The sequence below is a fragment of the Erinaceus europaeus genome, chromosome 3 (assembly GCF_950295315.1).
Source record: "Erinaceus europaeus chromosome 3, mEriEur2.1, whole genome shotgun sequence".
Lineage (NCBI taxonomy): Eukaryota > Metazoa > Chordata > Mammalia > Eulipotyphla > Erinaceidae > Erinaceus > Erinaceus europaeus.
The window spans coordinates 54647039-54670461 of record NC_080164.1 but is presented as its reverse complement, the minus strand read 5'-3'; the positions used below and the strand labels follow the sequence as shown (position 1 = coordinate 54670461).

The window sequence follows — 23423 nt, the reverse complement described above, 5'->3', positions numbered from 1 at the left end:
AAGAATACTTAATGCTTTCTCTCAGAAAGATAGAATGAAAATTGAGCTCAGGAGACAGACCACTCAGCCCATCACATACATCCAAGACCTGGGATTCATTCCTTTTTTTTTTTTTAAGGATTTTCTTTTCTTTTTTAAAATTTTTTTTATTATCTTTATTTGTTTATTGGATAGAGACAGCCAGAAATCAAGTGGGGACATAGAGAGGGAGAGAGACAAAGACACCTACAGCCCTGCTTCACCACTTACAAAGCTTACCCCCGGCAGGTGGGGGCCAGGGGTTTGAACCTGGGTCCTTGCACCTTGTAATAAGTTTGCTCAGCCAGATGCACCACCACCCGGCCTTTCTCATTCCTTAAGTTCTTCAAAAATGTCAAGATCAGTAAGGAGATAATGCAGTGATTGTACAGAGGACTTTTATAATCCAAGGTTCACTCCCCAGCACAACCTACACCAGAAATGATTGGAGCTCTCATTAAAAAAAAAAAAAAATTCAAGATCAAGAAAGCTGATTGAGAAACTATTTCAGATTAGAAAAGACTAGGGAGGTGGTGCAATAGTATGAAGCCAAGAATACGCACAAGGGTCCTGGTTTGAGCTTCCAGCTGCCTTCCCGAGGGGAGGTTGCTTCACAAGCAGTGAAGCAGGTCTGCAAGTGTCTCTCCTTTTCTCTCCCTTTCTGCCTTCCCCTTCCATCTCCATTTCTCTCTGTCATGTATTAAAAAAAAAAAAAAAGACTAGGGATAGTTGGAGACAAGGAAAAACAATTTATCAAGGGTATTTTAATCCTAGGTTCGGTTCCTAGCACCACATAAACCAAGGCTTAGTGATGGTCTGGCATCTCTATCCTAGCTAATCAAAATAAATATATATATTTAAATATTTATTTATTTACTTTTTATTGCCCTTGTTTTTATTGTTGTTGTTACTGATGTCACCATTGTTGGATAGGACAGAGAGAAATGAAGGGAGATAGGGAAGACAGAGTGGGGGAGAGAAAGACACCTGCAGACCTGCTTCACTACCTGTGAAGTGACTCCCCTGCAGGTGGGGCTCTAACTGGTATCCTCATGCCAGTTCTTGTGCTTTGCATCAGGTGCACTTAACCTGCTGCGCTACCGCCCTGCTGGGGCTCCCGTGGGGTGGCTCCAGCCAGGAGGCAGGTCACCGATTCTCCCTCGCCAGTTCAAGGGCTCAGCGATACAGAAAGGAGACACCGGGGAGTATTCTGGTACAAACACTCGTTTTATTTGGGGGTGGGCTTGGGCTTATATAGAGATTTAAACAAAGAACATTTTTCAAATACATCAGAAATTACAGGTTTCTTAAAGGTCAGCTTGCCCCTGTGGTAGGGGGCTGGTATGACAAGAATTGATGTGATACATAAAGGTCAAGACAATTATTCTCCATGATGCAGGCAAGTTAATTATCCAAAGGCATTTGAGAGAAGCATAGGGGTTAAACCAGTAAGATGAGATAGAAAGAAGAAAAACAAGGCTTGGGAGTCGGGCTGTAGCGCAGCGGATTAAGCGCAGGTGGCGCAAAGCACAAGGACTGGCATAAGGATCCTGGTTCGAACCCCGGCTCCCCACCTGCAGGGGAGTCGCTTCACAGGCGGTGAAGCAGGTCTGCAGATGTCTATCTTTCTCTCCTCCTCTCTGTCTTCCCCTCCTCTCTCCATTTCTCTCTGTCCTATCCAACAACGACAACAACAATAATAACTACAACAATAAAACAACAAGGGCAACAAAAGGGAATAAATAAATAAAATAAATATTAAAAAAGAAAAACAAGGCTTGATGTAAATCATAGACATCAAAGAACATAAGGAAATAGGAGTTTTGGGGTTTCTCTGGTGTTTGAGGTGTATGATAGAGTGTGTTCTCCTTTGTGATCAAAAGGTGAAGTGGATGTGAACCTTGAGTGATTATGTGAACTTTGAGTGAACCTTAAAGCAGGCAGCCATGTGGCCTGCTAGCAGGGAGAAACTAAGTGTGATAGGCCTGTAAGATTTCTGTGAGCTTGAGAGGCTGACAAGGAGAAACTGAGTCTGGGAGACTTTTCCCTCTTGGCTCATCTCTAAGGAGAGAGGCTAACAAGTGGGGTGTCTTTCTAGACCTCCATCTGAGGATGGGAGAGCTTTCCTAAGCTCTACCAAGCTTTCACATAGTCCTATACCACGTGACTCCCAAAATAAATATTTTTAAAAGGATCTTATTGGAAAAGGGGGGGGGGGGTCTTGTTAGAGCCAGCAAAATAGCTTACTTGGATAGTGGATTGCTTTCCCATGAGTGTCACACAGGTTTGAACCTGAGCCCCACAACATTCAATGCTGTGTTGTCTTTCCTTCTCTCTCTTTGCTTCTCTATCTGAAAATGTCATCTTGGAACTGTAAAGCTGTGGAGATGACCAAAAATAAATAAATAAATAAATATTAAAAGGACATTATTATTAGGGCATATAGTAAAATTTGAATATAAGATGGGTTAGTAGTGTTTATCAGTATAATATAACCATGATTGTATAAAAGAATGTCCTTCTCTTTACAAACTACACACTAATAGTTTGTCATTTTTTATTTTTGATTAATAGTGGGTTACAAGATTGTGAGATTACAGAGTATTGTTCCACACCATGCCTGCAACCAAAGTTCTGTGTCCTCCTCCACCCTGCTACCTCCCTAAAATAACCACCATAGTTCTCACAAGTCTTAGAGAAACACAATTTGATTGCTTCTGGGGCATCTTTGTTTTGTTTTGTTTTGTTTTTTTAAGTTCATGTGTATCAGTTCTCTAGATTCCATATGTGAGTGAAGTCATCAAGTAGTTGTCTTTCTTTTTTTAATTTTAAGTATTTTATTTATTTATTCCCTTGTTGCCCTTGTTGTTTTATTGTTGTAGTTATTATTGTTGTCATCCTTGTTGGATAGGACAGAGATAAATGGAGAGAGGAGGGGAAGACAGAGAGGAGGAGAGAAAGATAGACACCTACAGACTTGCTTCACTGCTTGTGAAGCGACTCCCCTGCACATGGGGAGCCAGGGCTCAAACTGGGATCCTTACGCCAGTCCTTGCGCTTTGTACCACCTGCACTTAACCCGCTATAGCCTGACTCCCTAGTAGTTGTCTTTCATCTCTTTATTTTGCTGAGCATAACCACCTTCAGTTCCATCTATTTTGTCCTAAAGAATGTAGTATCATCTTTCATTCGTTGCAGAGTAGTATTCCATGAAATATATACCCCATAACTTCTTTAGCCAGCTATCTGTTCACAGGCAGTTAGGCTGCTTCTAATCTTTGGCTATTGTGAATAATGGGGCTATGATCATAAGGGTGCATATGTCCCTTTGAATTAATGTTTGAGTGTCCTTTGGATAAATGCCTAAGAGTGGTATTATTGGATCATAAGGTAATTCCATTTTTATTTATATACTAATATTTCTCATTATAAAGCCAGGCTTAAGCCTGGGTCACACATGTGGCCAAGTACACTAGCCAAGTGAGCTATTTCACTGGACCATTAAGATTTTTGACACAATTTTTTTTTTTTTTTAACCAGAGTACTGTTCAGCTCTGGCTTATGGTGGTGCGGGGGATTGAACCTGGGATTTTGTAGCCTCAGGCATAAGAGTCTGTTTGTATAACCATTATGCTATCTACCCTCTACCCTATTTGACACAATTTTGAGCCTGACCTCCACAATATTGAAGGAAACTTCTGTGCTGTGATCAGGTCAACTTTTTTTTTTTTTTTCCAGAGAAAGAGGGAGGGAGAGAGAGTGTACGTGTGTGCTAGATGACAAGTGCTCTGCCACTTACAGAGTTTCCATTGCACCCAGGTGATCCCTTGAAATCTGGTGCTCAATCCCAGGGCTTCATGTATGGTGAGGCATACACTACCTAGTAAGCTATCTTCCAGCCCCAACATAGGAAGATTTATTAGTCTGCAAAAATATGCAAGATTTATAGGAGGAGGGCCGGGTCAGATATTTTTATAGGTCACATTGGATTGACTTTGGGTTATCATATTATCGACACTTAACCTTTGAGTTTTATATGAAAGCTAATTGAATCATTAAAGAAGTTTCACATATGAGTACTTAGTAACTATTAATGATGGTATTTATGTTATAAGTGAATGTGAGTCAGGATTATGAAATGTTTAAGTGCTTGGACTCTGAAGCCAGACACACCTAGATATAAAACTGGCTCTTCCACTTATTATTACCTGTGTGGTCTTAAACAAGTTGTTCAACTTCCCTCATCTGTAAAATGGGGTAAAAGTATCCTTTTCATATGTAAAGTACTTAAACTAGAGAGGTAGAACCAAAGTGGTGAACTACTACAGGTCCAGTGTATCTCACCTTCCAACATAGACACAGCAAGAGCATAGTAACACATAATATAACACACAGAGAAAGAGACCAAGAGACAGAAAGGTGCATAAATAGGTGGGGAGGAAGTGGAGTAGGCGTTGACACAGATACACATTTTGTCCCAAGAAGATAAATAAAAATAATAATTTTAAAAAATCATACAAAAACAAATCACAAGCAGAAGAGATAGAAAAGATATGGAACTCTGACCCAACAAGTGGGCAAGCTGTGCCACAATCCTAGTCCCCCAGTTCTAATCCTTCAAGTTTTGCAACAATGTGAAATGGGAAATTGAGAACTATAGGGGTAGTGAAGCAGCATACTCAGGAAAGTGTCAGGAACTCAAAGGCATGCCAGTCACCCAGCACTCAGGAGTGCTCAACACATTGGAATTTAATTTCCATAGTAACAGATCCTGGGGGTACATTCTGGGAGAAGTCCCTCCCTTACCTGCCAAATGCTGCTTCCTAGGCCTACAACCCTACAAAAACTGGACGTTAAAAGCACCAAATCAAATCAAGGACTGGGGAGATAACATAGTGGCAAAAAGACTTTCAAGCCTGAGATTCCAAGGTCCCAGGTTCAATCCCTTACATCACCGTAACCACTGGTGGGGTAGTTAGGTGAGGATGGAGGGTAGGCAATAAATTGATAGAAGAGGAGATGGGGAATCCCACTAGATTGGGCAGCCTACCAGAGCATTGAGAGAAGCATTCTAAAATTTATTCTCCATAGTAACAAATACTGGGGCTGAATATGTGGCTCATAGCTTCAATATTCAGTTTCCAGCCAGCCCCAGGTCACAAATAGAGTCATCAAAACCTAGATTGAGGATCTTCCATAGCAATTTGGTGACTGTTGAGCACTCATATATCTGAATTTCACATAACCATTTGGAAGAAAACTCCAGATTCAACAGAGCTATGTAAACTTCCTAAAAAGATCATCAAAACCGTTGCCTTAACAGTGCTCACCTATATAAGATGAAATTCATTGGGAGAAAATTTTTAAAAAGTCAGAGAAAGCATGACTTTTTTGTGTGCTAGGAACCTGGTTTAAGCCCTCTGCAGGGTGGGAAGCTTCATAAGCAGAGATGCAATGCTGTAAGTGTTGCTTTCTCTTCCTCTTTTCTTCTCCCCCCCTCAGTTTCTTTCTTTATCTAAAAATAAATTAAAGATATTTTTTAAAAAGTCAAAAAGATAATACAATAGCTACAAAAATAATACAATAATACAAAAATAATACAATAGCTGAGTTAAAGAATACAGTAGAGGGGTCAGAAATTTAGAAGCAAATCAATTATTTGCTTACAGCTCAATTAGCTGTAAGCTGAAGAAAATAATAGAGGAAACCACCAAGAAGGCCTTGTAAGGATAGAATTCTATCTGAAGAAATAATAACTGATAATTACCCCAAACTAAACAAGAAGATACACCTTCAGATCCAGAAGGCTTCGAGAGCCCCAAAGAGATAAAAAGAATTTAAATTTAAGCTCACCAAAGCACATAATACTAGGTTGTTGGAAAACTCATGACGTATTTCTCTGTGTTTTTTTTATGCAAAAATGTGTCATGGTTTTTCTGACAAGCCAAAAATTAAAGTAGCAAAGATCAAAGATATGAAAAAAGGAGGGTGAAGTCTGGCAGTAGCGCACGTGGCATCCTTTGGACCTGTATTCTCCTCCCCACTCACCCCAGAGTCTTTTACTTCTGTGCAATACGCCAATTCCATTTCAGGTTCTACTTCTGTTTTCTTTTCTGATCTTGTTTTTCAGCTTCTGCCTGAGAGTGAGATCATCCCATATTCATCCTTCTGTTTCTGACTTCTTCTTCTTCTAGCGTTTGCCCTTCTTCCGTAGCCAGTCAACAGCATCAGGTTGAGCCTGATGTAAAGTTTCGAGACCTCCTTTGAATCTGGAGAAGTGGCAGTCGTTGACTATGTGGGTCATAGTCTGTCTGGAGCCGCAGGGGCAGTTCGGGTCGTCTCTGGCTCCCCAGCGATGGAACATAGCGGCGCACCAGCCATGGCCTGTTCGATACGTGCTAGGTCAAAGCCGGGTTGACGCTTGCAGGGGTCTGTGATGAGGTGTTTGTTCTTTACCTCAGCTGACTGCCAACTCTGTTTCCAAGAGTCTGGAACAGAGAAGTTCAGTGTAGGCGTAGGGGACCAGATTGGGTGACGAGACGTCAAGCGTTGGACAGGGTGGGCGAAGATATCCGCGTATATTGGCAGGTCCGGTCGAGCGTAGACGTGGGAAATGAACTTAGATGATGCCGCATCCCGACAAATATGTTTCTGACTTATTTCACTTAACATGAATTTTTCAAGGTCCATCTAAGATCGACTGAAAACGGTGAAGTCACCATTTTTAGTAGCTGAGTAGTATTCCATTGTGTATATAGACCACAACTTGCTCAGTCACTCACCTGTTGTTGGACACCTGTGGGTTGCTTCCAGGTTTTGGCTATTACAAATTGTGCTGCTAAGAACATATATGTACACAGATCTTTTTGGATGGGTGTATTGGGTTCCTTAGGATATATCCCCAGGAGAGGAATTGCAGGGTCATAGGGTAGAGTGTATATTATTGTTGTTATTGATGTCGTCATTGTTGGATAGGACAGAGAGAAATGGAGAGAGCAGGGGAAGATGGAGAAGGGGAGAGAAAGACACCTGCAGACCTGCTTCACCTCCTGTGAAGGGACACCCCTGTAGGTATGGAGCCGGGGGCTATTGGTGTTTTGTTTTGTTTTGTTTTCTGAGTTTTCAAGGAAAATAAATTGATAGAATTTATTTGCCTCCTTTTTTGTTTTTTTGTTTTGATAGAGGGTAAGATACAGAGAAAAGTACAGAGGAGGAAAGAAGGTGATAGAAACAGAGAGACATGTGCAGCAGTGCTTCACCACTTGTGAAACTTCTTCCCTGAAGGTGGGAACTGGGGATCTGAACCAGAGTCCTTGTGTATGGTTGTGTGTGTGCCACCACTGGCCCCAGAGGAGGAAAAAATATCAAAAAATTGATATTGTTGGGTTTTCATCAAACTCCAAATACAACTCTGAGGTTTAGAACTTGAACATGAATTTTCAGTGGCTGCAATTCAGCCCTTAACAATCCCCAATGTGTGAAGGGTTCTGGGTTTATCAAATGAAGCTGAAAATGGACCCTGCTACCCAGTGATACTGAAAGCTGTCACACTAACCTTTGCAAAAAGAGAAAAAAAAAATCATTTATAGGGAGTCGGGCAGTAGTGCAGTGGGCTAAGCACAGGTGGGGCAAAGTGCAAGGACCAGCTTAAGGATCCTGGTTCGAGCCCCTGGCTCCCCACCTACAGGGGAGTCGCTTCACAGGTGGTGAAGCACATCTATCTTCAGGTGTCTATCTTTCTCTCCTCCTCTCTGTCTTCCCTTCCTCTCTCCATTTCTCTCTGTCCTATCCAACAACGACATCAATAACAACAACAATTTAAAAAATCATTTATAATCATTCAAGTCCACAATGGAGGCAGAAGCTATACTACAACAATAAAGCAACAAGGGCAACAAAAGAGAACAAATAAATATTTAAAAAAAGAAGAAGAAGAAAGAAACAAAGAAAAAGAATGCTGCCAGGAATTGCACTTTAAAAAAAAAACCAAGAAAGTTCTTGGGTGATGTTGGTGATCTCTCTAATTGGATTAACCCTGAGATTCTATTACAGAATAGGTTTTATTAGTCCTATTTCTGTCTTATCCTCCTACTAAGGAATTGATCACTCATTGCTACTCTCCTTTCACATGTACTAAGACATTTCCATATTAATCTGTAGATTAGCAGGATTCCCTTAGACTGCATGTGCCATTATTACGTAGTTCGTACAAATTATATTACTTCAACAATTATGGGTAAGTTTAGTTTTAAGCCTTTTATGTTTCTTTCATGAAAATCCTTTTTTTTTTTTTGCTTGTCAACATTGCTTGCCTGTGAGTTGTTGTCCCATCCCCCCATGCCACTTCAGATAGTTCAAAACCTTGCTTTTTGAGGTCCTGTTTCAATCTCTGAGTTTCTTTTGGCTTTTCTAGTGGTAAAATGAAGTTGAGTGATTTTACTACTTTTCATTATACACTGTCATATAATAGGGAGCAGAATATATGTCAAATTATACTTTACAATCTTGAGAAAGACTAGTGATAGTCTTGGTTTAGCAGTATATAATTCAGTTCACAAAAGGACCTCTCACTCTGGCAAGGTCAAACTATTTTCTTCTTTCAGAAGCAAGTCGGGGTTGCCTGGGCTAAAAAAAAAAACTTATTCTTTGTGATCACACATAGGCAGAACAGGAATATCTAGTTTATTTCTAAATAATGGCTCTAGCCTTTTTTCAGTTAAGAAATAGTAAACCTAAGGAATGTTAGGGTCTGTTCATGGCATACTACCATTTTTTCTCTTCTTGGAAATACAAACAGCTTTGAATGGATAGTGTTCTTGGAATTGCATTACCTTGTTTGCTTAGAAGCCTGTGCCTGCAGATAAAAAGAAAAATGCAGCCACAGAGGGTGGGGGCAGGGGCTTGGGGGTGGTGGTGGTGGTGGTGGTAGTGGTGTGTATTGTGTGTAAATTCAACTTTTGGTTTAATTGCAACTGTATTACTAATGCCTCCTTTGTAAAGTTTTCTAGGTTTCCTTGGTACCCAACAACCTTGGTCATTAGGTGATTAGAAAGGCAAGGAGAGTGGAGGTGGAGGTGGTGGACCATTAGCTTAAATACTTGCCTATAGGAAGCCATGAGTGCAGATTACCGTGTGCAAGGACCCACATTCAAACCCCAGGTCCCCACCTGTGAGCAGCAAAGCGGTGATGCAATTGTCTTTTTCTCTTTCCCTCTATCTTTTAATTAATTAATTTCTTTATTATTGGATAGAGACAGAAAATGAGAAGGGAGAGAGACAGAGAGACCTCTGCAGCTCTGCTTCACCACTCATGAAGCTTTTCTCCCTTGCAAGTGGGGACCAGGGGCTTGAAGTGATTAAAAATTGATGTTTTCTCATAAAGTTTTTTAGTATAGTAAGAATTTGTGGAAATGGAGACTTTTCCTTTTTTTAAGCACTTTAACTCCTTTTGTTAGATTGTTCTCACAAAAGTCTTTTGAAATATCTGAGTGTTGTTGCTAGAAACCTTATCAATTGTTGCCTAGAAATAGTGCTTTTATATTACACCAATAATAATACTACTCTGTCATTTTTTAGGAGTTTATAGGAATATGAATAAACACTTCCTTCGAAGCTGCTCTGTCTCTGAAAGCATGTGGAATGGAATGTGCTGAGAGGCTGCTATATTCATTTATCAGAATGAATTATTTTATTTCTTGGAGAGCCTGAATCCAGCATAGCTTTTAGCATATTATATATGTCTGCTGAGTTTTGGGATGAGTCATTTTTATTTTATTTGCATGATCACTGAGTTGTAGTGTTAGAGCTGTAAAGGAGTTTCCTTACAGCCTTTAAAAATTCTTTGTAGGATGATTTGTGATTTACAGTATAGTTTTTCCTTTTGAGAAATTTGGACTAACATGGTCTTTATATAATAAAGGCGGCTAACAGCTATTGTATTTTAGGTAAGGATTTCTATAGGTCAAAAAACTGACTTGAGTGGTGGTGGGGGGCAGGTGGTAGCGCAGTGAGCTAAGCGCACATGGCGACAAGCTCAAGGACCGTAAAAATCCAGGTTTGAGCCCCCAGCTCCCGGCTTCCTGGCTCCCCACCTGCAGGGGTCGCTTCACAAGCGGTGAAGCAGACCTGAAAGTCTCTATCTTCCCCTCCTCTCTCAATCTCTCTGTCCTATTCAACATGGACAACAAAATGGGAAATATGGCCTCCCAGGGCAGTGGACTCGTAAGCCCCAGCAATAACACTGGAGGCAAAAAAAGAGCTTGTAATAAATATGCCTTGCTGAATATTTTTGTTGGAAGACTTAAAAAATGAATTATAGGGAGTCGGGCGGTAGCGCAGCAGGTTTAAGCGCACGTGGCGGAAAGCACAAGGACCAGAGCAAGGATCCCAGTTCTAGCCCCCAGCTCCCCACCTGCAAGGGAGTCGCTTCACAGGTGGTGAAGCAGGTCTGCAGGTGTCTATCTTTCTCTTCCCCTCTCTGTCTTCCCCTCCTTTCTCTCTGTCCTATCCAACAACGACTACAACAATAAAATAATACGGGCAACAAAGGGAATAAATAAATATAAAATATTTAAAAAATGATTTATAAATTACATTTTCTTGGGGACAGGTAGTGGTGCACCTGGTTAAACACACACACACACACTGCTGTGTTCAAGGACCTGGGTTCAAGCCCCTGGTCTCCACCTACAGGGAGGGATAGTTTTATGAGTGGTAAAATAGGGCTGCAGGTATCTCTCTGTCTTTCTCTGTCTCCCCTCCCTTCTCAATTTCTCGCTACCCAGTAATAAAGAAAAATAAATATCTTTAAAAAAATTAAATCACATTAAAAAATTTTTTTTAGTCTTTTTATTGATAGTGCTAATGCCTTATGCACTATAGTGTGTACACTTTACTAAATGAACTGCCACCTGGCTCCATGTACCTATAATTTTGTTTTACCAAAGGCCTGCTCCCAGTATGCTTATGGGACTAGACAAGATTATTAAAGTGGACATGATAAACAAAGCAGTTGTTTGTATATATAGGGAAAATGAAACATCTGCTTAAGAACAATCTTCAGTTATTATATAAACTAATAATCAGTGATACTCTCTCACCCTGGTAGAAAATGAGTTTAAGCCAAAACATTATGGTTTAGAATTGACAAGTAAAAGTTTCCTGAAAAAGAATTTCCTTTGAAACTACCAGATGTCTTTCTCAGAATGCCATTAGCTTGCTTGGTTTTGTTGTTTATTTGCAAATAGTGGCTTCTCAAGGGTCTTTTAGGATTTTATGACCTTTAGCTTTTGTAGTTGAAGTAATATTTAAATGTTTTGTGTTTGTTTTCTTTTCTATTTCAGAATAGTTATTTAGACTCTTGGGCTTAATATACTCCCTGTTATCACAAGATACATCATTTTTGTGTTATCATTTTATTAGGGGATTAACAGTTGCTGTCACATAGATACAATTTCTTATCTTCCCATGATAGTTGTTCAGAAAAACACTCTTGCCCCCCAGATAGGTCTTTTTCCATACTAGGAACATCAATGCCCTCTTCACCCACTCCTTTCTCCTCCTTCCACAGAGTCCTTTGCTTTGGTACAATACACCATGTACAGTCCAAGTTTCTCTGTGTTTTCCCTTTCTGTCCTTGTACCTTAAGTTCTACCTATGTGTGAGATATTTCATTATTCATCCTTCTCTCTTACCTTATGTAACATCATGCTTTCAGGTTTCATTCAAGATAAGGAACAGACAGGAGATGACTTTATCATTTTCACCAGCTAAGTAGTATTTGATTATATATATATATATATATATATATATATATATATATATATATATTTATCACAACTTTCTTAACCATTCATCTGTTGTTGGACATCTGGGTTGCTTCCAAGTTTGAATTACTATGAATTGTGCTGCTGTGAACATAAGTGTACAGAGATCTCTTTGGATAGGTTTGTTTGCTTTGGATAAATCCCCAAGAGAAATTTTAGGTCATAAATTAGATCCCTATCTAGTGTTCTGAGAAATCTCCAGACTGTTTTCCATAGGGGCTGGACCAATTTATATTCCCACCAGCAGTGCAGAAGGATTCCTTTTCCCCATATCCCTGACAATACTTATTTCTGTCCTTCCTTTAAATTTTTAAAAATTAATTAATTTATTTTAGGAGACAGAAATTGGGGGGGGGAACAAGAAAGAAAGAGACACTTACATCATTGCTTCACTGTTTGTGAAGCTTTCCCACACACACACACACACACACACACACACATACACAGGTAGTGACAAGGGGCTTGAATCAGGGTCCTGTGCACTGTAATGTGTGCACCACTCAGCCCCTTTTCTGTCCTGCCTAATGTGTGACATTCTCATAGATGTACAGTGGTATCTTATTGTTGTCTTTGTTTGCATTTTTTTAGAAATTTATTTATTTATTTATTTATGGATAGAGACAGAGAGAAGCTAGAAGGGAGAGGGAAAGACAAAGAGTGAGACAGAGAAACACCTGCAGCCCTGCTTCACCACTCATGAAGCTTTCTCCCTGCAGGTGGGGATCAGGGGCTAGAACCTGGGTCCTTGTGCACTGTAATGTGTGCACTTAACCAGGTGTGCCACAGCCTGGCCCCGAATTTGATAATCAGTGACTGAGCATTTTTTCATATGTCTGTTGCCTCTGTGGGTCTCTTCTTTTGAGAAGATTCTGTCCATATGGATTCTTGTTGTGCTGCTGTTTTGCTAAGTTTTGTTAAGCTCTTCATATATTTTTCTTATTAGCCTTTTGTCTTATGCATTTTGTATAAAGATCTCCCATTCTGTAGGGTGTTTGTCTTTATGGTGATGGTTCCATTTACTGTACAGAAGCTTTTTAGTTTTTTTTTTTTAATAATTTATTTCTTTATTGGGGAATTAATGTTTTATATTCAACAGTAAATACAATAGTTTGTACATGCATAACATTCCCCAGATTCCCATTTAACAATACAACCCCCACTATGTCATTCATCATCTTTCATGGACCTGTATTCTCCCCATCCACCCACCCACCCCAGAGTCTTTTACTTTGGTGTAATACTCCAATTCCCTTTCAGGTTCAACTTGTGTTTTCTTTTCTAATCTTGTTTTTCAACTTTGGCCTGAGAGTGAGATCATCCCATATTCATCCTTCAGTTTCTGACTTATTTCACTCAACATGATTTTTTCAAGGTCCATCCAAGATCGGCTGAAAACGGTGAAGTCACCATTTTTTACAGCTGAGTAGTATTCCATTGTGTATATATACCACAACTTGCTCAGCCACTCATCTGTTGTTGGACACCTGGGTTGCTTCCAGGTTTTGGCTATTACAAATTGTGCTGCCAAGAACATATGTGTACACAGATCTTTTTGGATGGATGTGTTGGGTTCCTTAGGATATATCCCCAGGAAAGGAATTGCAGGGTCATAGGGTAGGTCCATTTCTAGCCTTCTGAGAGTTCTCCAGACTGTTCTCCACAGAGGTTGGACCAATTGACATTCCCACCAGCAGTGCAGGAGGGTTCCTTTGACCCCACACCCTCTCCAGCATTTGCTGCTGTTACCTTTTCTGATGTATGACATTCTCACAGGAGTGAAGTGATATCTCATTGTTATCTTGATTTGCATTTCTCTGACAATCAGAGACTTGGAGCATTTTTTCATGTGTTTCTCGGCCTTTTGGATCTCTTCTGTGGTGAATATTCTGTCCAAGTCCTCCCCCCATTTTTGGATGGGGTTATTTGTTGTCTTGTTGTTGAGTCTGGCAAGCTCTTTATATATGTTGGTTATTAAACTCTTATCTGATGTATGGCATGTAAAGATCTTCTCCCATTCTGTGAAGGGTCTCTTGGTATGGGTAGTGGTTTCTTTTGCTGTGAAGAAGCTTTTTAATTTGATGTAGTCCCATAGGTTTATACTTGCCTTAGTCTTCTTTGTAATTGGATTCGTTTCATTGAAAATGTCTTTAAAATTTATGCGGAAAAAAGTTCTGCCAATATTTTCCTCTAAGTATCTGATAGTTTCTGGTCTAACATCCAAGTCCTTGATCCACTTGGAATTTACTTTTGTATTTGGTGAAATACAGTGATTCAGTTTCATTCTTCTGCATGTTTCCACCCATTGTTTCCAACACCATTTGTTGAAGAGACTCTGCTTTCCCCATGTAATAGTCTGGGCCCCTTTGTCAAAGATTAGATGTCCATACGTGTGGGGCCTCATTTCTGGGCTCTCAATTCTATTCCACTGGTCAGTGTGTCTGCTCATGTTCCAGTACCAAGCAGTTTTGATGACAATGGCCCTATAATACAGTTTGAGATCTGGCAGTGTGATGCCTCCGGTTCTGTTCTTTTTTCTCAAGATCGTTTTGGCAATTCTAGGTCTTTTCTGGTTCCAGATAAACATTTGTAGCATTTTTTCTATTCTCCTAAAAAATGTGCTTGGGATCTTGATGGGGATAGCATTAAATTTGTAGATGGCTCTGGGTAATATATTCATTTTGATGATGTTAATTCTTCCAACCCATGAACATGGAATATCTTTCCACTTCTTTGTGTCTTTTTCAATTTCTTTGAGTAGTGACTCATAATTTTCAGTATACAAGTCTTTCACTTCTTTGGCTAGGTTTACTCCTAGATATTTTATAGTTTTTGTTGCTATAGAAAAAGGAACTGATTTCTGGATTTCAATTTCTTCTAACTTAGTGTTTGCATAGAGGAATGCCACTGACTTTTGAATGTTAATTTTATAGCCTGACACCTTACTGTATTGCCTGATGATTTCCAAAAGCTTCTTGCTGGAGTCCTTAGGTTTTTCCGTGTATATTATCATGTCATCTGCAAATAAGGAGAGTTTGATTTCTCTTCCAATCTGTATGCCTTTAATTCCTTGCTCCTGCCTGATTGCTATGGCAAGAACTTCCAACACTATGTTGAATAGTAATGGTGATAGTGGGCAGCCCTGTCTAGTACCTGATCTGAGGGGAAATGCTTCCAGTTTTTCACCATTGAGTATGATGTTGGCTGTAGGTTTGCTATATATAGACTCCACTATCTTCAGGAATTTTCCATCTATTCCTATTTTTTGTAGTGTTTTGATCATAAAGGGATGTTGTATTTTGTCAAAGGCTTTCTCTGCATCTATTGATATGACCATGTGGTTTTTGGTCTTGCTTTTGTTGATGTGGTGGATCACATTGATTGATTTACGTATATTAAACCAACCTTGCATGCCTGGGATAAACCCCACTTGGTCATGATGAACAATCTTTTTGATATACTGCTGTATCCGGTTGGCTAGAATTTTGTTCAATATTTTCGCATCTATGTTCATCAGAGATATTGGTCTGTAGTTTTTTTTTTTTGGTTGTGTCCCTTTCTGCTTTTGGTATCAGGGTGATGTTGGCTTCATAGAAGCTGGCAGGGAGTATTCCAGTGTCTTCAATCTTCTGGAAGACTTTTAAAAGTAGAGGTATTAGTTCTTCTTTGAAAGTTTTGTAGAATTCATTTGTAAAACCATCTGGTCCAGGACTTTTATTTTTGGGAAGATTTTTGATAAATGTTTCAATTTCATTAGCTGTAATGGGCCTGTTCATGTTATCCACTTCCTCTTGATTTAGTTTTGGAAGTTGGTAGGTATCTAGGAAATCATTCATTTCTTCCAGGTTCTCTAGCTTGGTGGTATATAGTTGTTCATAGAAGCCTCGCATGATATGTTGAATTTCTGCAATGTCTGTTGTGATATCTCCTCTTTCATTTACTATCCGATTTATTTGGGTCTTCTCCCTTTTTTGTTTTGTGAGTCTGGCTAAAGGTTTGTCGATTTTGTTTACTCTTTCGAAGAACCAACATTTACTTTCATTGATCTTTTGTATGGTTTTCCTATTCTCAATGTTATTTATTTCTGCCCTAACTTTAGTGATTTCTGTCCTTCTGGTTGCTTTAGGATTCCTTTGTTGTTCTTCTTCTAGGTCTTTAAGATGTGTAATCAGGCTGTTTATTTGTGCGTTTTCTTGTTTCCTAATGTGTGCTTGTATAGCTATGAACTTCCCTCTTAGGACTGCTTTAGCTGTGTCCCAAATATTTTGATAGCTTGTGTCTTCATTTTCATTGAACTCTCGAAACATTTTGATTTCTTCCTTGATTTCCTCTTTGACCCAGAAGTTGTTAAGAAGTGTACTGTTGAGCTTCCACATTTTGGCACTGTTACTAATCTTTTGTTGATTGTTAAGTGTTAGTTTAATTCCACTGTGGTCTGAGAAGATGCTTGGGATGATTTCAGTGCTCTTGAATTGGCTGATGCTGTCTTTGTGGCCTAACATATGGTCTATCCTTGAGAATGATCCATGTGGATTTGAATAAAATGTGTATTCCAGTTTCTTGGGATGAATGACTCTGAAAATGTCCAATAGTTCTAGTTTATCTATCTCTTCATTTAGCTCCCTTATGTCTTTATTGATTTTCTTCCTGGATGATCTGTCAAGTTGAGATAGTGGGGTGTTGAAGTCCCCTACTATGATTGTGTTACTGTTAATATATTGCTGTAGCTCTTTCAGTAGAAGTTTGATGTATTTAGATGGCTTCTCATTGGGTGCATAGATGTTAATAATTGTTAAGTCCTCTTGATTGACTGATCCTCTGAGCATTAAGTAGTGTCCATTCCTATCTTTTTTAATCTTATCTATTTTAAAGTCTATCATGTCAGATATGAAAATAGCTGTTCCTGCCCTTTTTTGTGGGCCATTGGCTTGTATGATAGTTTTCCATCCTTTCACTTTAAGTCTGTGTTTGTCTTGTTGAGTTAGGTGAGTTTCCTGTAGACAACATATTGTTGGGTTGTGTTTTCTGATCCATCTTCCTACTCTGTGTCTTTTAATAGGTGAATTCAGGCCATTGACATTTATTGATATCAAAGATTGAAGATATTTTAATGCCATTCTTGAAGAGTTTTAGAGTGTTTTGATATATGTCCTATTTGTGGTGGTCTGGTTGTTTATAGGAGACCTTTCAGAACTTCTTTCAGGGCAGGCTTGGTGATGGTTGCTTCCTTCAACTGTTGCTTGTCTGAGAAGGTTTTGATGCTTCCATCTAGTCTGAATGACAGTCTAGCAGGATATAGTATTCTTGGCTGAAAGCCTTTCTCATTGAGCACTCGATAGATATCTTGCCATTCTCTTCTGGCCTGTAGTGTTTGTATGGAGAAGTCTGCTGCTAATCTTATGGGTTTTCCTTTGTAGGTGACTCTTTGTTTTTCTCTTGCAGCCTTGAGGATCCTTTCTTTATCCTTATTCCTTTCCATTCTAAGTATGACATGTCTTGGTGTCTTTAGGTCTGGGTTAATTCTGTTTGGGACCCTCTGGGCTTCTTGAATCTTTATGTCTTTGGTGTTGTCGAGACTAGAGAAATTTTCAGCTATTATGGCCTGGAGAATGCTTTCTTCCTCTCCTTCTCTTTCTTCCTCTGGTAAGCCAATAATGCGTATATTGTTTCTTTTGAAGTCATTCCATAGGACTCTGTTGTTGTTTTCAGCATCTCTTAATCTCTTTTTGAGATCTCTTACTTCTTTTTTAGTTGTCTCTAATTCATCCTCAATCTTGCTAATTCTGTCTTCAGCCTCATAGATTCTATTCTCTCTGCCCTCTACTGTTTTCTGGAGTTCAACTATTTTGTTGCCCTGCTCTGATACTGTTTTAGCTTGTTCAGCTAGTTGCCTTCTTAGCTCAGCGATTTTAGCTTTCAGCTCTCTAATAACCATGAGATAATTAGAATTTTCTTCCATATTCTCATTTGTTGTTCCTGCATTTCTGATTACAATTTTTTCAAATTCTTTACTCACTCCTGTTATTATTTCCTTAGCTAATGTTTGGATGTTGAACTCGTTGTTTTGTGCTTCACCCTCTGGAGGACTTTTAGCTGGACTCTTGTCCTGGTTCGAGTCTCCAATATTTTTTCTTGTTGTTTTAACCATTTTATATATTATGTTATGAGTTCCCTTTATCAGCACTTTTCAAATTATTGATCACTGTTGCCTGGATTGACTTGTGTCCAAGTAATTTAATTAAAGGGTTTACTGTGGTGGAAGTTAACAGTTTTTTCAATCCCTGAGTTGGAGCTCAGTGGTGTAAAAGCCTCTTTTTTTTTTTCTTCCCTGTAGGCTATGGGAGCCTGAGGGCTTTTAAACTGTCAATAGGCTTCTTAGCTTAATCACTGACTCCTGACCAAGAGATAAAGCAGGGTGTGGCAGAGATAATCCAGTGGTTATGCAAAGAGACTTTCACAGCCCCTCAGCTATGCCACCGAGGTATAGGTCTTCTCCTGAGTTTCCCGGTTAGATCTCTGTCCCCTGGTGTCCCTCCCTGTTGCTGCTCCAGATTCTGAGGGTAGTAGCAATGGAGACTCAGAGTTGCACTTGGTGAGTCTCTGGGGAGTCCTTTCCTCCCTTCAGCTGTCCCCTTGTTGTGGAGCAGACTGGAGGTGGTGTCTCCACTGATAAACTGTTGAACTGTTAGCAGTCACTTAATCTCTCCTTAGGCCCCTCTCTCCTCTCTGTCACCAGCCATGCATGTTTGTACTCACAGGTGATTTACTGGGTTCCTGTAGTCATTCTAGTCCTGTCTTGTTTCGGTCCGTGTGGTCTCCTTTGGTATTCCTAGTTGATCCGGGAGAGGAGAGGAGAGGAGAGGAGAGGAGAGGAGAGGAGAGGAGAGGAGAGGAGAGGAGAGGAGAGGAGAGGAGAGAAAGCGATCTCAGCTTTTTAGTTTTGATGTAAGCCCATTGGTTTATTTTTGCTATTGTTTTGTATGCTTCAGAGGCATTTCTGAGTAGATTATGAAGTTTTCTGTCAATATTTTCATCTATGTATTTGTTAGTTTCTAATCTAGTGTCCATGCTTTTGATCCATTTGGAGTTGACTTTTGTGCACAGTGATTTGTGATGGTCCAGATTCATACATCTGCATGTTGTCAACCCAATTTTTCCAACACCATTGGTTGAGACTCCCTCCCTCAGAAGATTCTTTTCAGTATGCTTTTATCTGCCAGTTTGGGGATAGAATAGGAAGTGTCCAAATATTTAGAGAGGAAAATGTAAAGGGAAGAGTAATGATCTGGTAGTTCTGCTGTCAACAGAGACAATTGGCATGTCTTGTAGCATGTTTAGGGTCTCAGTTTTACTATCTAGAAAACAAGGCAATTGGATTATCTAATTTCTAAGAATTCATATTGTTATAAAATTGTATAATCACTGTTCTTTTTTAAAATATTTACTTCATTTATTCCCTTTTTTGTTGCCCTTGTTTTTATTGTTGTAGGTATTATTATTGTTGTTATTGATGTCATCGTTGTTGGATAGGACAGAGAGAAATGGAGAGAGAAGGGGAAGACAGAGAGGAGGAGAGAAAGACACCTGCAGACCTGCTTCACTGCCTGTGAAGCGACTTCCTTGTAGGTGGGGAGCCAGGGGCTTGAACCAGGATCCTTAGCCGGTCCTTGCACTTACCTCCATGTGCGCTTAACCCTCTGCGCTACCACCCTACTCCCCTAGTCATTGTTCTTAATGATCTTCTCCATGGTTACTTTTGGGCATATACAATTTGCCCATATTGCTCAAGACAGTTTAGACTTAGGGTCTGTCCAATGTATATAAAGTTATTTCTACCACATTTGAAAGAATTCTCTATCTAATCTAGAGCTGGTTTGGCGATTCTTTTTTTAAAAATCTTTATTATCTTTGTTTATTGGCTAGGACCAACCAGAAATCAAGAGGGTGTGGGAGAGACAGAGAGACACCTGTCAGCCCTGCTTCACCACTTGCAAAGCTTGTCCCCTGCAGGTGGGGACTGGGGACTTGAACCTGGGACCTTTTTGCATTGTAATATGTGTGCTCAACCAAGTGTGCTACAACCAAGCCCCCTGGCTTGCTGATCCTGACAGCAATTAAAGGGAATATGTTTGGGGGGAAATTTTGGGAGAGTTGGTTCACAACATATGGAAAGGCCCCAGAAATGTGTATGGTTATTTCAAGATCTAGTTTTCTTTAATCTGTCTGGATGATGTTTCCCAAACAACTTGGTCACAACTTGTCATAGTTTCTGGTTAACCACTAAATCCAAGTTAACCCAATTTCCAGGCTAACTGGTTCAAATTCTCATTCCTTTGTTATACTACTGAGTGCCATGAGAGCAACATGAATTTGGAGTGAGTCACAGCTGAGAGTTCATGCTGACTGTATTTTCTGATTTTGTGAAAGCAGTTAACCTCTTGGTGCCCTGGAGTCATCATTTATAAATTGCAGTACTTATGTACTTACCTTAAAAGTGATTATGGCGCAAAATGTGATGGCAAGAAAAGTAAGTGTAGGGACCAGGCAGTGGCACACCTGGTTAAACGCACACATTACAGCGCACAAGGACCTGGGTTCAAGCCCCTGGTCTCCAACTGCAGGGAGAAAGCTTCATGAGTTGTGAAACAGGGCTGCAGGTATGTCTCTGTCTCTCTCCCTCTCTATCTCTCCCTCCCTCTCAATTTCTCTCTGTCTCTGTCCAATAAATAATAATTTTTTAAAAATTATAGTTTTTATTTATAAAGTGGAAACACTGACAAGACCACAGGATGAGAGGAGCACAATTCCCACCACCAGAGCTCTGTATCTCATCCCTTCCCCGATAGCTTTCTTATTCTTTTCTTTCTTTTTTTTTTTAATATTTATTTATTTATTCCCTTTTGTTGCCCTTGTTGTTTTATTGTTGTAGTTATTATTGTTGCTATCGTTGTTGGATAGGACAGAGAGAAATGGAGAGGGGAGGAAAAGACAGAAAAGGGGAGAGAAAGACACCTGCAGACCTGCTTCACCGTTTGTGAAGCGACTCCCCTGCAGGTGGGGAGCCAGAGGCTCTCACCATATTCCTTATGCCCATCCTTGCCCTTTGCGCCACCTGCATTTAACCCTCTGTACTACCGCTCCATCCCCAGCTTTCCTATTCTTTAACCCCGAGGAAGTATGGACCCAGGGTCACCATGGAGTGCAGAAGATGTAAGGTCTGGCTTCTGTAATTGCTTCCCTGCTGAACATGGATGTTGACAGGCCAATCTATACTCCCAGCCTGTCTCTCTCTTTCCCTAGTGGGGCAGAGCTCTGGGGAAGCATGGCTCTAGGACACATTGGTGGGGTGACTGGTTGGCATCATGGTAATATCTGGAACCTGGTGGCTGAAATAGAGTTAAGATATAAAGCAGAAGGGCTGAGTGGTGACGCACCTGGTTGAGCGCTCGTTACAATGCAAAAGGACTCAGATTCGAGTCCCAGTCCCCACCTTCGGGGGAAAGCTTCACTAGTGGTGAAGCAGTGCTGCATGTGTCTCTCTTCCTCTCTATCCCCCTTTTCCCTCTCGACTTCTGGCTGTCTCTATCCAATAAATAAAGATAATTAAAAAACTTTTAAAATTTGTTTAAAAAATTAAAAAAAAATATATATATATATAAAGAAGAACCAATTATTGACTAATCCTAAACCCAAAGGCTGGAATATTGCAGGTGAAGATTTGGGGTCTCAGTATTGGAAAAAGTTCATAGGAATATTTTAGGTATATTCCAAGGGACCCATGACTTTACTAGTTTTTGCCTGAGCCTGACATGTGAAATGCAGGTAAACCCAAGTTATTGTCTGGAGAGATGAAAAAATATTTTTTAAAAAAAATTGGGGCTGGGAGGTAGTGCAGTGGGTCAAGTGCACGTGGCACGAAGTGCAAGGACCAGTGTAAGAATCCTGATTAGAACCCCCGGCTCCCCACCTGTGGGAGCCTGATTAGGTTCTATTCCTGATTAGAACCCCACTGCTCCCCACAAGCAGTGAAGCAGGTCTGCAGGTGTCTGTCTTTCTCTCCCCCCTATCTCTCCTCCTCTCTCTATTTCTCTCTGTTCTATTCAACAACAACAACAGCAATAACAACAAGGGCAACAAAATGGGAAAAATGGCCTCCAGGAGCAATGGATTTATAGTGCAGGCACTGAGCCTCAGCAATAACCTGGAGTCAAAGAAAAAGAAAAAGAAAAAGAAGCTTCTCATATGCCTAACAATGAAAACACCTGACATTTGTGTACCTTTTAACTATTTGTAAATTTATCTCAATGAAGCACTTTCATTTAGGGCATTGTTGGATTTGCTTTATTGGGTAAAATATCATCTAGATACTGAGGTATGAAATGTGTTTTCTGTGGAGAGGTTCAGGTCATTTGAATCTGGGTCATGCTAGATCCAGAGCCTAGACTGTCTTGACAGTCTCTTCTAAAACAACTTTTTGTTGTTGTTTTTCAGGAATCTGAATTTCTGTGTTTGGAATTTGATGAGGTCAAGATCAGCCAAGTACTAAAGAAGCTGTCTGAAATAGAAGAAAGTATCAGTACACTGATGCAGCCAACCTAGCTAAATGTGGAATTCTTGATGTCAAAGTGTTCATGACTTCTCCCAACTGATCTGTTTTTTTTAAGTGTATTTTCCAATGAATATTAAATCTAATCCTCATATTCAAGTCTCACCTGCTTCTGCTTACTAGTATTTCTTTCCTCTTAATTGTCTTACAACTGATCTACTATAAAGGTTCTTATATTTTTATATGCTGTCAATAAAATTTTATCTTGAGCTGAAACCTAGAGCCTGCCTAATCTATAAGATGTTTACTGACTAGAAAACCTGAGATGCTTCTGGAACTGATTCAGGCATTTGAATGTGTGTTCCCAACATTTGCAGGTTCTGGTTTGAACTACTGAGAAAACTGGACTTTCCTGGAACCTAGAACTAATCTGACCTCATCACAAGTTTCCCTTTATTTACCTCAAGTTAGATTGTGCGAAGGAAAAATGTCTACAGAATGATGTAAGAAGATCCATTATCTCAAAAAAATTAGCCTGCAATATCAAATAAGACCTATTTTAAAAAGTTTCTTTCAGGAGGTAGGGCGATAGCGCAGCAGGTTAAGCACACGTGGTGCCAAGCACAAGGACTGGCTTAGGATCCCAGTTAGAGCCCCTGGCTCCCCACCTGCAGGGGAGTCGCTTCACAAGCGGTGAAGCAGGTCTGCTGGTGTCTGTCTTTCTCTCCCCCTCTCTGTCTTCCTCTCCTCTCTCCTTTTCTCTCTGTCCTATCCAACAACAACATCAACAATAACAATAATAACCACAACAAGGCTACAACAACAAGGGCAAGAAAAGGGGGAAAAATGGCCTCCAGGAGCAATAGATTCATGGTGCAGGCACTGAGCCCCAGCAATAACCCTGGAGGCAAAAAAAAAAAAGTTTCTTCCAAAAAACTAGTGTAAGGCCAGGGTGATATTTCAGTGTAAGAGCACATGACTTGCATGTTGTGTGCCTGAGACACCAGAGACCCCATAGCACCACCATATGCTGGTAT

The 23423-nt window shown here is 40.0% G+C and overlaps 1 protein-coding gene across 2 annotated transcripts in view; it reads left to right on the top strand.

Annotated features, from left to right (window-relative positions):
• COMMD1 (copper metabolism domain containing 1) overlaps positions 1-22551 on the top strand; it is a 103972-nt gene extending 81421 nt beyond the window's left edge. For both annotated transcript variants that reach the window (XM_016195417.2, XM_007539653.3), the window contains exon 3: positions 22332-22551. In XM_016195417.2, the coding sequence (XP_016050903.2) occupies positions 22332-22439 (108 nt within the window). In that variant the 3' untranslated portion in view covers positions 22440-22551. The remainder of the gene's footprint in view (positions 1-22331) is intronic.
• Positions 22552-23423: the final 872 nt, after the last annotated feature.